We start from the raw sequence: 19,843 nt of genomic DNA on the forward strand, positions 1-19,843 counted from the left end.
TCAGACCGACGATAGCGATATTAATTTAGGGTTCTCACCTACCATGATTACACACGCAAAGGCTTTCGAAGTTTCGCTCATACCATATTCACACACCATGCTTATTCCGGATGATTCATATATTTTTGTATATCAGATTGTTAGTATCAGACGTAACAGGAATAATTTCAGATAATTTATGTTTGAAGCTTCAACAAATATCAGTATTTCTCGTTTAATTTTTTTTAATTTCTTACTTGATGGTGGTGCAGCTGCTGCTGTTGCAGTCAGGGGAATAATTTGAACAACAGTTTTATCACAAATCAGTAGATAACATCACAAACAGGAATTTTGTCCAAACAGAACTGCATCTGCAATCATGTGAATGCGCATTGAATATCATGCCGATTCCGGTGGTGATAGCAGTCATCGTTATATGCGTTAAAAAAAATCAATCAATTGTCGCACCTCGATTGCTACTGGGTGATGAAGAATGTGTTGAAATACAGGAGAAAACGAACTTTAAGTCTACTCATTTTTCGCTCGCAGCAAATTATCTTGTTTCCATTCAACCCTAGTTAGTATCTTACATAAATTTATAATGATAGTAGAAGGTATCTAGTTTCGTGTATATTCAATTTGCGGCTTTTTTTTCCAAAGATTGGAAGATATGATAACTCGGCGGAAACAGCGACTAGAAAGAGAGGGAGCAGAGTACCTGACTATGATTTGTTCGGTTGCCTCCCGCAAAAAAAACAAGAACTCCCGGAAGAATGATGAACGTAATTCATAATTTGAAATCAAGACCGCACTCTGTCCCAGTTCGATCTGTCAACACTGAACGATACATGATTGTTCCGCATCCTCGATAGCGTTGGTTATACATATTGCAATAAATAATCTCCTGGACGAAGAACATCGCAATCCAGGACAATATTCTGTACTCTAGACTACAAATGGATTACCGCACGCGCTTAAAGCTAGAAAAATTCATTATATCTAGACCCTTAAAATTGCTTAGGCTTAGCATCTAACTGAATGGCTTTTTTGTTGTGTTTAAACTAGCTTCCGTATCCGTATTTCCATATCCGGAGGGAGGGACGCGATTGCGATTTTCTCATTAAGGGTTATTTTGGTCATTATAATCGTTAGATTTATCTATTTGCCGCTTACTCTAGGGAAAATATCGATTATGCTTCGAAAAGTAGATAAATAGTTTGCATGTTAGTCTTGTAGTTTTCTATCCTCGGTTTGCGGAGACTTGGGTTTATATGTGGTGTATAATGAAAAAAAAATCTGGTACAATAATATAAAAGAATTATGTATAAACTAGACTCTATGTACATGATTGGAATTGCAAGCAAAACGACTAACACAGTGGAATTATTTATAAATATATCAAGTGAATGATCGCAGCTTAAAAAAGCTTACCATCTTCACTTTTTGTAGAAGCATACGCGTAACACACAGAATGGAAAGTTATAATGGCGCGGATCGATTACTGTCGTGATATTTGACGTATCATCTAACAAGTAGACTATACGTACATCTAACAAGTAGACTATACACGTGCCTCGGCAGACTTTACATATTTACTAATATCAACGGAGATTACCTCCGGAAGCATAGTGAGACGAGAGCACCCTACCGAACAATTCATGCTTTCAATATGTCAACAAAAGAAACTACTCTCAGATAAAGAAAGTATACTATCGTTCCTTTACCAATCCAACGAGTTGAATCATTTCAGTCCTTTGGCGCCTCCGTTACCGTCCGAGTTTTGGCTTCTTCCATTTGCGCTAGCATGGTTTGTACTAGCACCATTACTGCTGTTGTTATTATTACTGCTACTAGCACTGTTATTATTATTATGATTTTGATTGTTGTTGTTGTTTCGACTGGTATTGTTATTGTTATTCAAAGGTACCGTTGCACGTTGGTCTTCCATGCGGCCGCCCTGGAGACGCATGATCAGCGAGAAGAAATCCTCATCCGGCACGGTAGCCCCACTGTTAGGATTTCCTGCCACTGCTCTCCGCTCGTTAACTTCGGCGTCCATTGTGATGTTGGGCGTTGGCAGCTCCGAACGTTGTTCCTCTATTCGGGAACCCTGCGAGACAAGGACCGGACTTTTGTTAGATTTTATGGTTCGAATTACTACGAGAGCTCCATACAAACCTGACATCTCATCAGCATATCTAAAAACGCATCGTCCGGTGGTGTTCCAATGCCATCTGACTGCGGAGGATCCTGCTCCTGATTTAGACTGCTGTTGCTAGCGTTGGTCGGATGGTTCAACACATTGTTTGCGTTGTTGAGAGATATTCTCTTTAAACCTGGCAGTAGAGCTCGCTGTTCGTCCATTCTCTCGGCTTGGAAGTCAGCGATCATTTCCAGCAAAGCATTTCTGTGGAACGTATAAAAAAATAACATGTATTTTGTATCGAAATGGAAATTTTTTGTTCATTGTTCCTATTGTTTCTTGTTCAAACTCCGCCAGCGATTGACGGATCTCTATACTGTCGTGATTTCGTAAAGTTACGCAAGCGCCAAAATTGACTTTTTACTTTTTATGTTATTGATCGATAAAGAATACCAAACCAAAATATCAAAGTTTTACAGAAATGTGAAAAAATGACCCCGTAAAAGCTTGAAAACGGAATGGCGTAAGCGCCATTTCTCTTACGTTGTGACGTAATTTAATTGTGATGCGATGTGATTTTCTGATCTGTTCTGATGGCATAGAATGAACGAGAAGGGACAGCTGATTTCACATAACAACATATTCCTTAATGGACTTTTAGCCGAATGAGAGTCGCATGCCTTCTTTCTTGTAAAAACACTTTTCCGAAAATCGCATCATGCCAAATATTTTAATCAAAAACAGTCGATCACTGTGCTGTGCTACATTTATAACAGCGATTTGATTTTAGAACTACAAATCATGTACTTAGAAGCTCTGTCAAAGTCTCGTCAAATTTTTAATTTCATAAAATCAAAATCAAATTGAAAGAACAAAAATATCTTAGATTGAAGTGTATTGTTGTTCTCACATATTGCACATAACGATTTTAACTAAACAGTTGAAAATCATCAATTTAATTGTTGATTACAACGATTTCCCAATAGGGTCCTTTTTCTTCAGGAATCAAGGGACAAAGCTTCTTGACGATGTTTACTTACCTCACCTGCTGAATTTCTCTTTCGGATGAATTGAAGCTGAGTGTTGATTGAATGGTAAATGTCGGATTTGGGGAACAGCTGCACTCTTCTAAATTCTCTATCGAAACTCATATTATAGCAAATCTCAAAACATCCTCGCGTAAACAGTATTTGCTTTACATCGGATTATTTCGGACGACATTATCTTATTTGACAAAGTCGGTAAATGTGTAGAACTTTTCTCCCTAATACTTTCTCATGCTCCGCTCAACGGCGGCATTTTGAAGGAAATAATTGGAAACAGATTCTCGCATACTTTGATGGATGAACGCCAATCGAACCAATTTTAATCGCTGTTTCCACAACAAACTAGCGTTGGTAACATAGCTTAACTAAAACTGCATCTTTTAAAAAATCAATGTTTTTACTTCAATTGTACACAATTTGTCCAGATTAGATTATCGTAATGTACGCGAAAAGTCTCGTACTGAAAATTCTTCCCTCTGGCGCTCACTTAGCGAGATTTTGGCAGTATAGTAGTATGTCCGAAAAATAACCTTAAACTATTGAGGTCCAAATGAATTTAAATAATAGTCACCATAACATATTAATACCTACTGTAAACCATGGACATGAAACACGGCAGGCTCAGAATTTAAATTTTAAATTAATGAATTCATGATATAAAGACCAATCAGCCACATCAAATGGAGCCCTACTCCAAGAAGCTCAATTGAGAGTTTCTTCGAGATGGGGGTGAGTGGAGGAAAAAAAAGAACTGGTGAAACCTAAATTTTTCAATTCCTAGCACCAGTCAGGTTACCTCATATTACTATTCGTGCAAATACCAGCAAACCTTGGAATGGCTGGAGAGAGTGGTTCCCAGTATAACCCTGGGAGATGAAACAAAGCTGATTGCTCTAGACGCATAAAATATAACGCGTCCAGAAATTCTCCATGCTTTTTTCCCACAAAGCGCAACATTAAATTACGAGAGACTCAAGAGACTCATAGAGAGCCATAGAGAGTTCTACAAAGATGTCCCAAACAACTGGGGCTAAAACATTGTCAAACTGTTCCTTCTATTTCATCGACAATTTTGGTCACCTTATTTTTGATAACATAAAAATGAGCGCTCCATCATATGTAACAACTTTGTCAAAGACAGCTGCCATATTAATCAATCACAAATTTCTGCATTACTCGAGAATTAATCATGCAAACGAAACCAAATTTGGCATGTGGAGGTTTTAGGGTGCAATAAATGATTCTAAGGTGGTTAGATACTCCTCCACCTCTCTTAGGGGGAGCTGCCATACAAATGAAACACAAATTTCTTCATTACTCGAGAATTAATCAAGCAAATGAAACTAAATTTGCCGTATGAAGGTTTTAGGGGACACGGAACGTTTCTATGGTGAATAGATACTCCTCTCTCTCTCTGAGCTGTCATACAAATTAAGCATACATTCCTGCATAATACAAGAACTAATCAAGCAAACGGAACCAAATTCGGCATGTGGAGGTTTCAGGGGGCAAGAAACATTTCTAAGGTGGTTCAACACTCCTCCCACCTTTCTAAGGAGAGGCTACCATACAAATGAAACACAAACTTCTGTATACTCGAGAACCAATGAAGCAAATCGAGCCAAATTTGGCGTGTGGAGGTTTAGGGGGCACAAAACGTTTCTATGATGAATTAACACTCCTCCCCCTGTCTAAGAATACAAGCTTGTCTAATTTTTGCAATGCAATATCGTGGTTGATTTTCTCGAAAGCGGCTGGCAGGTCGGTGTAGATAGCATCCGTTTGGTTCATACCATTGGACATTCCATCGAAGGCGTACGTACGTGGAAGGGAGAAGATTCGTTGTGGTAGAACACTTCGGCATGAATCCATGTTGATAAATGTGTTGCTTGCAATGGGAAAATATCGGTAACCACGAGTTGGAAAATGTTTGGAAACCGCGCTAAGGGCAGAGATTTCTCGATAGTCATCAACGTTAATTTTGTCCCCTGTTTTGTGGATCGGAAAAATTAATGTTCTCTTCCAAAGCGAAGGAAATATACTCGTTGACAAAGAAAGCCTGAACAAATACCGTATTGGAGACCCACACCGTATGTCACAATTTCTCAATGAAAATAGATCTCAAAATCAGGACATGTCTCTCTAAATCATGACAGATGGTAACCCTATCTTCGAATATCTCTTGAATGCAGCCCTCTTGGTAGTTTTGGTTCGCCGAATTTCGGTGGTTTGCCACGGTTGGTGAGTAGATGAATGTCTGTTTTTCTCAGGAACATGTCTGTCAATCAGATAGCTCATGATGTTCGCGAAGGTTTGATCAGCGCCCTCCACGTCGTGAACAATGATTGGATGGGACCTTGGACTAATTATGACATCCCATACGGAGTGATTGAACCTTCTCGTTCAGTATGGTAAGGGTGGTCCCAGTGTTAGTAATGGTTCAATCATACTTGTATACTGATGGGTCGAAAATGGGTAGCAGAACAGATGCTGAAAGTTCCCTGAACAAAATCTCTGTAGCTATGGGAAACTGGCCAATAGCTCTCCGACAAAAAAAAGGTGCAAAAATAGAATATATAAATGTCTGCCTCAAAAGAAATTCTAGGCATGCTCACATCTACATACATCTTCTCAGACCTTCAAGCGGCAAGCGGCCCATGTTTTCAAGCAGTGTCTTAGAATATCAACAACTATTCACGAGTAACGAATATGATTTTATTTCAGTTTAAATGACTTTTTTTCAGCTTAAAAAACACTGCCCTCATTATATTGATGACAACAACAAACGACTTCATTTTGTTCATATCGCTGATGCTTGAACAAATTTGCTATAATGAATGAATGCGGCATTGAGTGGGGTTCATAACTTCGCTGATATTTATACTTTGAATATCAAAAGCAACAAATTGATATTCATCACATTCGAAACGATATTCGTTCTGGCATTGATTTTGAGTCAAAATTCAAAAATAAAAAAATTGTCAGGCTGGACCATTTGGGGAACAAATACGCCAGAGTTCGATGAAACGAACTTTGCAAGAAATCGCGCAGGATTTCGTTCGGCGAGACGGTAACAACGGCATAAATAAAAACCAACCGCACACAGCTGGCTCATGTTAAAAGTAAACAACAGCTGATATTCATTTGGTTAAAATGAAACTTAGCCAAACATGTTCGGTACAACTGTACTGGATCCCTGGCCATTGTGATATGCAGGGAAATGAAAAAGCAGATGCGCTCGTAAGATGCGGCTCGAGCTCACCTTTCGCTGGTCCAGAGCCCTTCCCAATTGGATGACTGTACAACTTAAAAAAAATAAATTGTCACACCGAATACTAAAATTATTCAAAAATTCCTCAATCGTAACCCATTAACGACCAAGCTGTAAACATTATTTTTTGACCGAAAACGATTGATGTAATTTTGTGTATTGGCGTCAGGGCCCGAAATCTTCGAAGGTGAAAAAATGAAGACCGACTCTACTCTCAGTAGCTTCGCTTCGACTAGAACTGCCTCGGCAGTCGCCGCCAAAAAAAATTAGTTTACTAGAAAATTAATTGGATAGCGTTGACTAGCGAGGATGACTGATGAACTAGTCCAGTCAGTGGTTATTCTAACTGACGCGACTAATGAATACAAATCTGTCTCTTCATTCAACTGACTTCAATCCACATTTCTACCCACCTAGGAACGAAATTGTTACCCTCGTACGCAATCTTATTTTTGCGTCCATATAAAGAGGAACGAAAACTTTATTTCTGATGCAAAAAAGCAGTTACCCCATTAATGGACGGTTTATTATCTACCCATCGTGAACTCAAACTAACGAACTTAGACATTTATCAAGTATGCTATAAAGGACCTCGCGCTAGTATTAGTAAATAGCGAAAATAGCATACACACACTGCGCGCTATTTTATACGTGTGAGTAATTTTCGTGTACGACACAAAAAAAATCTAGCTCACCTGTAGCGTTTGTCAAACCACGTTGAACTCAAACATGATACGTGACACATGGGAAAGAGAGAGATGAATTCGTTTTGGGGGAAGTCACTTCAAAATGTAACGTAGACAATTTGACTGGGAAGAATGAAATGAGATAGCCGAGTCGAAGAGGGGGAATGTGATTAAACGCGCGACTGACTGTTTAGTCGTTTTGGCGGAGAAACTGCGTAAAGAAGCCAAAAGTTATTTCCGACTGAACACGGATATAATCAGTCAGATAGTCAGCTGACTATCCTCAGTTGACTATGACTATGCTGAACCCTGATTGGCGTTACAGAAACCACAACCTTCAAGAATAATTTTTTTCCATTCTTCCGTTTTCCGGAAAATACCAAATAATCGAAAAATCACCAAAATCACCATTGGCCAAAACCTATATTTTTGTTCCTGTAGGAGGTTCAATCCACTGGTTTTTTCCTACATCACAATGTGTTATCTTTCATCAATGTAATACTGTAGAAATGTTAACATATTTTTGAATTTTATAAGGTTTTGTTTTTTGTTAGGTTATGTGAGGTTGTTGCACATAGTTGCTTTTATCCGAATTTATTGCCCGGTAAAGTTATGAAAAATTAAATGAAACTGATAGTAAATGGTAGCTAATAAATTAAGCTATCATTTGATGCCGTAACCTTACCATATGGTTGCTTTCCAAAGCCATGGAAAACTATCAAAGTTGCTGTTCGATTTTTCGAACACTTGAATGCGTTAATAAGAAAGGCATCAGCACATTTACATTCAATGGATCACACCCAAAAGGAAATAAAAATTGTTTCTTGTATCTTATGTTTAGTCTTCCACAATCAATGAGTATGCTTCAATTGGGTTCTATGGTGTAATGGTCAGCACTCTGGACTTTGAATCCAGCGATCCGAGTTCGAGTCTCGGTAGAACCTAACACACCCGGATGCTGTATTTTGTAAAGCGTATTTTGCCACCTACCTGTTCTCCTTGGCTACCGCTGCGTTACTATTGTGCTGGGTCAGTGGTTTCCTAGCGGAGTCTACACTTTCGGCATGCGTAAGCTGAAAGTGGGAATGAAAACAACAAAATCTCCCATTATTATTTGCTCTCTCCCCCAAACAAACAGCCCACAATTATATAGCAATGAGATATCAATTAACCTTTAAAGTGCAGCGCTGATCATCCATTCGTTTGCTCTGGGACCGAGTGAGTAGCTCGAAGAAGTCTTCGTCGTTGGTTTTAAATATATTCTCGTTCTGTTTGTTGCTGTTCTTCTGCTGCTGCTGTGCGAGGGCTGACTGTGCCAATGCGGACTGTTGCTTATCATGCACGTTTACCATCTTCTTGCCATCCGGTGTCAGCTGTGAAATGCAATTGGGAAGGCTATTATCGGTACAGAAAATCAAACGGTTGTGAATTCCATTTGCCGCCGATGATTCAGTCTGATAAGATATGAACCATTTTGATAAGCACGTTTCACTATCGGCAAAATTAACTAATAATTCAGCGAAAAAAAATTTTGCGGATAACCTTTACATAGCTTATCATTGTTTGCGACCTAATTGCTGCGCTCTGTGTACGAACAAGTTCAACATCGCGGCTGCTTGATTAGCATATTTGCTATATTATTTATTGATAACGATCTGCCTACGGCTTAATCAACGTCGGCAAACATTAGCGATTGAGATTAAACTGATTCTACATGATTTTATACACATTCACAGAGGGTATTGGTTTAACTTGAAACCGATCATCGACACGTACCTTTATTAAATCCAATTGTTCCATACTTTGCCGTCGCACGCGGTACTGTTTGGATAGAAGACCGCCGCCAACTGATCCAGCTTTCCCGCCACCGCTGAGCGCACTCGTGGCACTGCTTTGAGTATTTTGATTAGTTAGCTCTTGGAGGGTATCGTTCTCGACCGCCGCAATCGAGCTAGTATCCACTAGCATCTCCGGCAGTCCGAGTATTTTCCTCAGGTCTGATATGTTCATCTTGGCGGTGTTCTCGCCAACCAAATCGCCCAGCTCTTTCGCGAGTATATAGTGAGAATTTGCGTAGTGAAGAGCTTTCTCGTGGTTTCCTATGGATGAGTGTGCGTTACCGAGGCTCCAACAGGCTCGGGCTTCACCGATTCGATCGCCAAGCTCCTGAGCGATTGCCAGATGTCGCTGATGATAATCGATAGCGGTGGGGAAGTCTCGTAGTAGAGTGTATGTGTTACCTAGACTGTAGCAAGCCTGGGCTTCGACGGCACGTTCACCCAATTCCATTGCCAGTGACAAAGTGCGCCTTTAGAACGAGAAGTTGAAATGATCATTAATTTAATAATTGTAAATAATTTTGTTAAAAAGTTCTTATTTTAAAAATAGAAAATTCTTTTCTATTACATTTTTCAGTTCTTATTTCCCTCCTCACTAGGACAATTCTCTGTTAAAATATTCCTCCAAATATGATAAGTGTAGAAAAGTGGGTGGCTCATAATGATAAGCAGAAATACAGTAAACATTCACTAACTGGGCGAAAATGGAAGACCAGTTATCGACATTCGCGTTTTAACTGGTCCGGCATGTTAAACGTCAAATAAAATCGAGGGGCACTTCATTGAATTGTTTGATTCGTGTCGATCATGAAATTGGATAAACAAAAGAATTCCAATGGAAGTTTCGCATTGTGTGCGACAACAGGTATAAAATATAGTTTGAGGAAATTATTTTTCTGTTATTTAATCAATGTTTTTGTCATGCAAAAATGATGTCAATTTTCATAACATTTCAAATTACATTCGAATGTCCCTCATAACAAACCTTCCATCTGAATATGACGTCGATTGTTCACGAAATTCTGTTTCTTAACTGGTCCAAGGACCAGTTAACGTTCGACCAGTGAAAAAGCAGACCAGCTAAACCAGGACCAGTTAGCGAACGATTACTGTAATAATTTATGAATGTTTTTGTTTTTCTCCTATTGCGGGCCAAAAACGATGTGCTTGTTTGGATCTTATTCACAATATTGTTTCACCGATGAACCCGGTCCATAGCTGCAATTCTCCAGCTCCCGGCCGATTCTCGTGAAGTTCTGTTCAACCTAGTCTAACCATTATTATCTTGTTCCCACCGAATTCGTCGCGAACACCATCTTTGCAGGGCTGCTGTCCGGCAATCTTGCAACATGCGCTACCTATCGCACTCGTCCAGCCTTGTAGACTTTCTAGCTGCTGGTTTCGCCGTAGGGTTGCGCCAGTTCGTGGAACATCGCCGCCAGTTCATTCTTCTTCTCCATTCCACTTCTCTTCGTTTTCCTGTACACCACCGTATATTGTTCTGAGCACTCGGCGTTCGAAAACCCCAAGTGCTTGAGAGTTCTCTTCGAGCATCATCCATGCTTCGTGCCCATAGAGGACTAGCAGATGAGCTGACTGGACTTGTTGAAAATCGTACTTCGCACGTTGAAGTCTGTTCTCCGCATAACACCTTCTAGTGCGACATTGTGGAGTGAGCCTGTGCCTGTGAGCCTCAAACGATTTTGACAGATCGCCTGAGATCCGAACACCGTTCATTGTTGCCTGAATCAGTCTTGTCAATTTTCGAAGAGAAAGCCGTGCTCATACGTGATTCTCCATAGCTGTCGTCGGTAGATTCTATCATATGCGGCTTCGAAGTCGACGAAGATATGCTGTGTAGATTCTCGCGGCACTTTTGAAAGAATCTAATAACTAACCACGAATCTGCTTACTACAGACGACGACAGAGGATCAGGGATAATATTTTGTAGACACCATTCAGGATCGCGATTGACCAGTCAGCTTGTCACCTTTTTATAGATGGGGCAGATTCCAATTCCTTCTTTCCACCCTTGCTAGGCCCATTAACGCGCCGCTAGGCGAATCACGTTGCATCGAAGCGCGATTCATATAAAAGAGAAGGGCACAAGATACAACATTCAGTTAAACCCTGACCAGCATGATGAGTGTTGATAGTTTGAGCGGCGCGAAAATGAACATAGCAACATTCCCAAATAAACTCTCAACGTCAACACATCAAGCTGGTCGGGGTGTGACTGAATCTTGTATTATCACCTAAATTATTTTTATTTCTTAATTTGGTTTACATTATAATAAAGTACTACATATCAAGTGATCAACCTAGGGTTCTACATCTTTAAGTTGTGAATCTTGTATATTCCACCCTTCTCTTATATATGCATCGCGCTTCGATGCAATATGAATCTGTGAGCGGTGCGAAAATGGGAATAGCAACAATGTTCCCATATAGAGGATTACGTTGGAAGAATTAAAGAATGAAAAAAATAAAGAATGAAAGAGTTGAAAAACTAAACAATTAAATATTAAAGAATTAAACAATTAGAGAACTGTGCAGAGGTTGTGCAGTCCACTGATCATTCAACAAGAGCCAAAGGTTGTACCGCTCATGACAACTCTACACGAGCTGATGATTGCGCCGGCTAGTGACCATTCTATCCTGGATTCCTCGAGGCGAGAAAGACGCACCACGCTAGATATGGGGTACAGACTAGGGGGGCGTTGCTGATTAATGGTCGGCTGCATTCCAATAGGAAGTATCCCGTGTCGGGCACACGTCAGAGCATCGAAGACTGCAACATACCAATTATGAGAACACTTGTAATACTAACCTCGAGCCAACCGCGAGTAATCGGTTACATATTACTAACATAGTTGTAAGACAAAAATTGTCAAAATATTGGACTCCCGGCCCCGTCAGGCTAACGCCACATGTGCCTTAATAAAATATATATTTTGGAAAAAAAAAATTAGAGAACTGCAAAATTAACCACGCCTACTACGGCCTACCACGTAACAAATAAACAAACCTACAGTTCAAGTCGATTAATTAACTATACAATGAAGAATGCATTGATTTATTGGAATCAGTTGCATCAAGAGTGATAGATATATACACTGTCCATTCTGTGGTTTAAATTTTTAGTATCAATTACAATTCGACAGTCAGCCAGTTAGCAACCAGTTACCGGCGGCGGCGATGGTATCCATCATCATTAGTATCGAGATATTTCTGCCGAATGAAAAGTGAAGGAAGGAAGTGAGAAGGTCCCACGTCTCTCCGGTTATGTCAACGACATAACCTACCCGTCGTTTTTTTTTTAACTAACGATCTCTGCTCTGCCCATGACAGCATAATCGACAACACCATTAGTGTTGGGAAAACGCATTTTTGTTATTTTTTGGCCTCCAAACATAACCATGCAAATTTCCGATGAAATGATCCATCCAGTTGAAGGATATTATCGGCAAAAAGAGGGCCTAGGAGATTTTGCGGATTATAACATATTTTTTCCATTTGGAAAACGCTTGCGCCTATTTATGCGGACAATCAATCGTTTCAATGAACATTTGTTCGCATAGCTAGACGTAATCACCAGGTTGCTTTGTTTGTAGTGTTAGTATTTACAATTCCGATAATAGTTTCAGTTGTTATCGGATAAAATCAAAAGGGTTGGGAAGAAATTTAGTGAAATGTCTGGAAAAAGGGCTCTTGATTTGTTGCGAGTCTATGATCGTACTTTTTTCCTGAAGAATACTCTGGGATATGATAAGAACAGCAGGTTCGTGTTTTTCAATTAATTAAATTTCAATCTGCAATCTGCAATGGTGGTAATTTTAGCAACATGATTTACCGATATCACGATCAATCGCATAAAGATGTGGAGTGACTTACTCCAACGGTATGAGTAAATGCTGAGTATGTGGAATAATTGAATGTTGAATCTGAGGAGTAATAATGCTAAGAACCAATATTATTTCAATTTTAGTACTGATCTGATTGTTTCATTATCTACTTGAAGGTTCAAATGCAGAAATTTAGGTAATTATAACATTTAAAAACACAATTGCTTCTCTTTGTTCATCGTGTACAGAAAATAGTAATTATATGAGCAGCGTTTCAATGGTTTCTTATGTTCATCTATTAGGAAACACTAAGTAATAAGACACTATCGTAACAGGCGTGATTCAAATGTATATTTAATTTATAGCACATAATACTCACAATTGTTGATTTTCGCACGATGTATGAAAGCTGTATGGAACTACGTTTGTTATGCGGACAAACAGTGATTTTTCGGAACCGTTTCTTTCAAAATTGCTCAAATGTTTTTGGACAAAAAAAGTTTGTTTGCATGTTGAGCTAACGTATTACTTTGTGTAGAATGCGAAACAGTGAAAAAGTCGATTTTGTTCATTTTGTCGTTTACGTCTCCTATACAAACATGGGCAGTGATGTGCTGCTAATTGTTGCTTTCAGGGTACTCCAGTATTCATCAAGGGGAGCTACATCCAGATCATATATCCCCGGTAACACGGCTTCAAGACACTGCGCGTATGTTGCAGCAACGATCGGTTCCTGCAGTCGTCATAAGTGGTACCATTGTATGCGCTAATATCTTGTACTACCGACAGTTTAGAACGCAATTTGACCATCACAGTTTAAGGATTTAAATCACCAAGATCGGTTCTGACGTCGTTGATGTCTGAAACGAGCCGATCATCGCTCAAAACGAAGTCAATTTGTGTTTCCGCGTATGTTGCAGCAACGATCGGTTCCTACAGTCTCCATAAGTGGTACCATTATGAGCGCTAATGTCTTATACTACCGACAGTTTAGAACGCAGATTGACCATCACAGTGTAATGATTTAAAGCACCAAGATCGGTTCTGACGTCGTTTATGTCTGAAATGAGCCGATCATCTCAGAACGCTCAGCTCAGAACGAGGTCAATTTGTGTTTCCGTTTGCTGTGGTGATCTCCAGATGTAACGGTATTGGAGGCTGTGCAAACCATTTTAAGGCAAACAGAACCCAAAACAAAAAAAAAAAGTCCAATAACTGTGGCATACTTGCATTTGATCATATGCACAGAAGTTTATTTTCTCTTTCACTTCGGGGCAGCTATCTGACATCCTGTATATCATAAGAAAATTAAATTCCAAGCAGGAAGTAATAGGTGTACCTCTCAAAATTTATAAAAAGAACATTTCGTACTCGGTACTCAGTAGTCAAGGAGGAAACAATTATAAGTTCGTCAGTGCAAAAACTTTTTGAAATATATATTGGACGTGCAACTTAATTCGTTCCGTTTGTTTGCATGAAAGCACATTTATTCGAATAATAAAATGAGTTAATGCATTATTAAAAGTACTGGCCATCGCTAGCCATTACTGTCTTCATCTTTTTGGCAATTTACGAATTCCGTCGCGAATGAAGGGTTATGCATCAATCGAAACAAATGGTAGTCAGGAGAAGAAAGGTCTGGACTATAAGTCGAACGAACCAGAATTAGCAATTAGCTATTTGCCGAATACTTTTTAAAGGGGTGGTACACTTTGGAAACATGAAAAAATAAAAAAAATATTTCTGGCCTAAAATGCTCTCTGGGATGTCTACTTTACTGTAGTTTTTGTCCCAGGTTTGTCCGATGCTCCTGTCCAAAGTAACAAGCCAATTAGTGGACCTGAGTCTTTGCGTAGAAACGCGGATCCAAAATTTAAAGCCCGATTTTCACGAAACTAAGTTTTGTAAACTGGTGGGAGTTCTATCTCCGGAAAGCCCCATCCAATTTTGATGAAATAGTTTTTCCCAGATTCTCCACTAAATTTCCTGTCATCGTACGAAGGATTTTTTTTGATATATTAAAAAATAAAATTTTGATGAATGTTTCTGTCACGAATTTTGAGGCAAAAACGGATTTTTATTGCAAAACATGATGCCATTTCGTCAAAATCAATATTTTTAAAAAAAATGCTAGAAAAAACTTGTAGAACTCCCATCAGTTTACAAGGTTTTTGACTGCAAGGGTTCAACAAACCGGTTGCGGCTATTCAGTAATGCACATTCGAATTGGTATCCAATTGACACCAATATACTTTTTTGTTTGTTAAGTAATATATGCCTAATAAAACTGTGATATTAGAACAATCATAGTAATTTATTTTCTCGTTGAAAAAAATGGCGGAAATCACATACTTTTGATGTCGAACAGCAACATCAGACCGAGCGTTGTAATGATGGAATATTATCAACCCGTGTCTGGAATGATTTGGACATGTTCTGGGAATAACTAGCTATTGACGGATCAGTTGTTGCCTGTGACCTGGTTTCAGCAGCTCATAGTCGATCACACCCTTTTGATCCCACCAAAAACAGAGCATTACTTGCACCGTGGATATTCGATATAGGTACGTTTTAGACTGTCAAGCAACGCTCAAGCAACATTTCGGACATACAAAATCGCCATTCAACTTCTCTCGCTTTCAACTCGTATGGAACACAATTTCCTTTCTTTTGTATGTATCCTGGGAATTTGAGTTGTTTAGAAATAGTTTGTCGAGCTACTCCCAGTGATTTTGCGAACTCTGTTCACGTTTGACACGAATCTTGATCGAATAATGCCTCAAGTTTTTCATCTCCAAAATTTTTCTGTAAACCTGGACGCCTTGTGTCTTTAACACTGAAATCATCACTTTTAAATCTCTAAACCATTACCTACAAAAACTATGGTGCAGAGTCACCGTATACCTCTTTAAGCATTCGATGCACTTCAGCTGCCATTTTTCTTCCAATGGAAACAGAAAATCAAAATATCCCGCAAATGGTGCTAATTTGCAACGAAACTCGACATTTTCAACGCAGTAAAATTGAACTTGTTGTGCAAAACTCAAAGACTTGTAAACAATATTTGGTTGGCACTTGTGTCGACATCTTTATAATTCAGCAAAAATCAGCTGTCGCCGTCGACAGCCATTTTGTGGAAATGGAACGAATTGAATTGCACACCCAATAGGTTGATTATGTGTTACACCAATTCACTGCCTTTCAAGTTTCTAAAACAAAACTAACTGATAAGATCAGAAGAAAAAATATTTACTATTCCAAACGTCACGTCAGTAAAAGTGAGATTTTTTTCTCTGGAATTACATTACAATTCTTACCCAATTCTAAGAGTCCGACGACTCGGAAGTACAACAGGGTGTCGACTTAAAAACCAAAAAAAAAATCCTGATATTCCCTGATTTTCCGGTAATTTTTCAGAAAAATCCCAGATGTAGAATAGTAATCAAATTTTCTATTAGTTTTGTAGTTGTAGTTCGGTCACACCGGACCATTTCACTCGGGATGTGCCGCTTGACGACGTGAACCCTAACTCTTTCCGCACCTTTTGGACCGAAAGGTGGTTCGCAGAGAGAGGGTAGTTCCTCAGAAAAGTCAAGCGCCAGATTGCCTGGTTTGACGATGTAAAACCGGTCACTGCTAGGTCTCACACGCTCCGTCGAGCACTTCTTGTGCTTGGCCTGGAGCCATGGTCCGAGTTAGAGATGTGCCATCCGCTCATGAGCTGTTCCGAAGAATCGACTCTTTGAAGTGAGTTGACGCGGAACAGCTCGCAAAAAAAAAACAGCTCTTCAGCTCACTTTGATGATGATGAAGGAGAGAAAAGAGCTGTAGAATTGAAGAGAGTGTGTGAGCTGTAAGATTCAAATGAACTGACCGTCTCTCGCTCTTCGTGTTAAGACATCAGTTTAGTTTCATTTGTCCCTCGTCTTTTCAACTGTTATATTCGCGTTGACGGCATTGAGCTTTGTTTACCAGTTTAGGGGGCGCCAAAAATAATAATTGGCTCTCAGGCAGAATGAACACGTTTTTAAAATTCAAATTATTAATGAAAATTAACTTCTGTGTATCAAATGAGTATTCTATTTCAATGAAAAACACTTTGTTTGCAGGCGGTGCAAAAATCTCATAAGATTTTTTTTTTTTTGAAGAAAACTTTCTATTGTAATGTAAAGCCTCAGTAAAAATGTCGGAAATGTTGTACTCGCCGAGTCTGTTGTAAATAATAGTCTGGAATACGTGTTTCAAGTAATTAATAATATGATGTAAAAATTTCATTTGAATTTTAACATTTTCAAACTGGCTTCGTGGCTATCGAGTTTGGGACCCAAATTGAAAGTCGGCTCTGACAACTGAGCTGAAGAGCTGTTCATAAAGAACAGCTCATTTAGATGAGCTGATATGATCAGAGCTGGTCCAGCAAGCAAACAGCAAGTTATTTTTCGTAAAAGGATTAATATGTGTTTATTTTTAATGTCCAATTTTTATGTGATAATTTAATGTGCAATCAATTCCCAACGAAATCTTGCGGCATTGACGTCGATAAAAAGACGAACCAGCCCAGGAGGCTGAAAACCTCTCAAATAAAGAATAAAAAAAGGTGAGTGGCAGAACATCAATATAGAATCGAACTATCAAGCAAAGCGACCTCGATCAACCCGTTTAACAAATTTAACAATCGAGATCTGTTAATCGAAATCATTAGTCTATCAGAATTGGCGTGATTTATCCATAAACATCGGCAGCAAAATTTGCTACCGTTCATACTAGGATAATTATCGGCGTAATGAACAGTAATTTTACTCCTATAAGCTAATGAATCTATTGTTTACATTGCTTACACTACACTAATGTACTATACTTACTTATAATGATTAGCCGCCTGCTCAAACTGCCCAAGGAATATGTGCGAATTACCAAGATTGCTATTCGCTCTCCGTTCCGCAGCCTTGTCGCCAAACTCCCGCGCAATCCGTAGTCGCTCCTGGTGATGTTCAATGGCAGTTTCAAAATTTCCCAGCAAGTAGTATGTGTTCCCCAGGTTACCACACGCCCTCCCCTGAGCTCCTCGATCGCCAAGTTCCTTCATCAGCTTCAGATTCTGCTGATAGTAATCCACGGCCTGCATGAGCGATTCCTTTACCTCATCAGAAAAATCTCCCGGATCTTTCTGACCGAGTTGTTTACCTTTCGCGTGGTACACATTGCCCAGGTTGTACAGCGCCCGGCCCTCCGACAGCCGATCCCCGAGTGACTGAGCGATCGCGAGATGCCGCTGGCAGAAGATTGCAGCCTCATCGAAGCGACCCATCACCTTCAGCGTGTTGCCCAAATTTCCGGAGGACTTTGCCTCGCCCAGCTTGTCGTTCATCGAGCGGGCCAGCGTAAGGTCATGTTTGTGGTATTGCATCGCTTTCGCATAGTCACCCAGGTAGAAGTATGCGTTTCCCAGCTGGCTGTATATGGCACTCAGCGTCCGCAAATCGTCCGTCCCAGCCTGTATCGCCGCCTGAAAGAAGGCCACACCGGCCCGGCAGTCACCGGATTTGCACAATCGTTCACCCTCCAGTGCCAACTCCAAGCACATCGATGAACCATCGTTATTCTGTTTGAGGTGGGAGGAAAATAGAAGAAAGCGATGAGTTGAGTGTAATGATTACATTTAACTATTTGTTAGGAATATATGATATTTGGTTGTCTGGAAAGTTTGTTCCGTCACACCATTGATCAAGAATAATACGACACGATCAAGTAAACGACACGAGAATTAACAGATTCACTACTGTTAAATTTACATTTGTAGCAATTATACTTGTTTTTGGAGATTTTTTTTTTTTTTTGCTGGTCACTGTATAAATAGGTACGTCGTGAACGTTAGTAAAACAATTTCACGTTCAGACAGAATGTTTACAAAGTTACTCTGCCGAAAATGTCTTGAATCATATTGAGGATGCATACACATATTGTTGTTTGAAACGAAAGCGAGCATAATTATAGTCTAAAATCGAACGTCGGTTTCACCTGGATGCTGGAGTTCACATCTGGTATATTGGTTGAGCACGACTAATTTTAGACGCAAATATGTGCGGAAAACCGATACGCGCACTTGCCGTCACGAACCGCAGTATGTGTGTGCGTTGGTATGCAATGGCCTAATTGAATGATTCACAGACAGCCGCTCCCCGAACCCATAGCAGCAATGAGCAACGATGATTAATATCGAATGGATTGGACCACACTCCAGCATAAGAAAGAAATGATTGAAATCAGAAGCATAAAAGGGGTGACACCAGATATGCTCCCGTTCTTTTCTTGAATGATATGATAGTGATGATTTTTTTCTATAAATTTATATCTAGATTGATAAGTAAACGAGAATTGGGTAAAAAATGTGTTTCACTCCTAAAGTTTGTGTTGTGAACATTCGACATTTAAGTAGAGAAAGAGTGAATCTTGAGTAAAATCGGTCCGTTATCAAAAAACAAACATCTCACCAGTGAACCTGTGAGTTACTGATTGCCCGCTTCACTGGAAGCGAACTAACGAACTCTTTAAATGAGTAACATTAATGGTTTCTTAGTTTTTTTTTGTATTTATTCCTCCACAACTGTCTCTCACTTTGCGCACAAATTATATAACCGTACAGTTTTAAAACACAGCCGTAATTGTTAGCACCCATGAAAAACGTTTTATCAATCACAACAAATACGGTACGAATGGCTCGATTATATTGGTTTTGAAGAGCCGAATTCTATTTATTTACATTTGTGCTCAAGACTAAGGTAAATGATTTTGGTTCGTCCAGTCGAAAATGCGATCTTGGTTTGTCCACTTTTTTTAATGCTCTAGTTCAGTTCTAGTTCAAGTGCAAATGTATTCCAAACATAGAAATACACCCAGGTTTTTTTTACGCGGTTTTTTATACGAGGTTTTTTTACGCGGATTTTCGAATTAACGCGGTTTTTTTACGCGGATTTTCCAATTAACGCGGTTTTTTTTTACGCGGATTTTCCAATTAACGCGGTTTTTTTAACGCG

At 39.4% G+C, this 19,843-nt stretch overlaps 1 protein-coding gene and 1 non-coding gene across 2 annotated transcripts in view; one reads left to right on the plus strand and one right to left on the minus strand.

Moving 5' to 3' along the window:
• Window positions 1–100: 100 nt before the first annotated feature.
• LOC129776931 (G-protein-signaling modulator 2) overlaps window positions 101–19,843 on the minus strand; it is a 31,589-nt gene continuing 11,846 nt past the window's right edge. Inside the window, exons 2-7 of the mRNA XM_055782879.1 lie at window positions 17,672–18,411; window positions 8,902–9,433; window positions 8,298–8,498; window positions 8,116–8,198; window positions 2,158–2,386; window positions 101–2,089 (exon numbers count right to left, since the gene is read on the minus strand). Of these exons, the coding sequence (XP_055638854.1) occupies window positions 1,721–2,089; window positions 2,158–2,386; window positions 8,116–8,198; window positions 8,298–8,498; window positions 8,902–9,433; window positions 17,672–18,411 (2,154 nt within the window). The 3' untranslated portion in view covers window positions 101–1,720. The remainder of the gene's footprint in view (window positions 2,090–2,157; window positions 2,387–8,115; window positions 8,199–8,297; window positions 8,499–8,901; window positions 9,434–17,671; window positions 18,412–19,843) is intronic.
• Window positions 7,998–8,069, plus strand: Trnaq-uug (transfer RNA glutamine (anticodon UUG)). Its single transcript has one exon. It is a non-coding gene; the product is annotated as a tRNA-Gln (tRNA).

The sequence above is a fragment of the Toxorhynchites rutilus genome, chromosome 3 (genome assembly GCF_029784135.1).
Source record: "Toxorhynchites rutilus septentrionalis strain SRP chromosome 3, ASM2978413v1, whole genome shotgun sequence".
In the NCBI taxonomy this organism is placed as follows: Eukaryota; Metazoa; Arthropoda; class Insecta; order Diptera; family Culicidae; genus Toxorhynchites; species Toxorhynchites rutilus.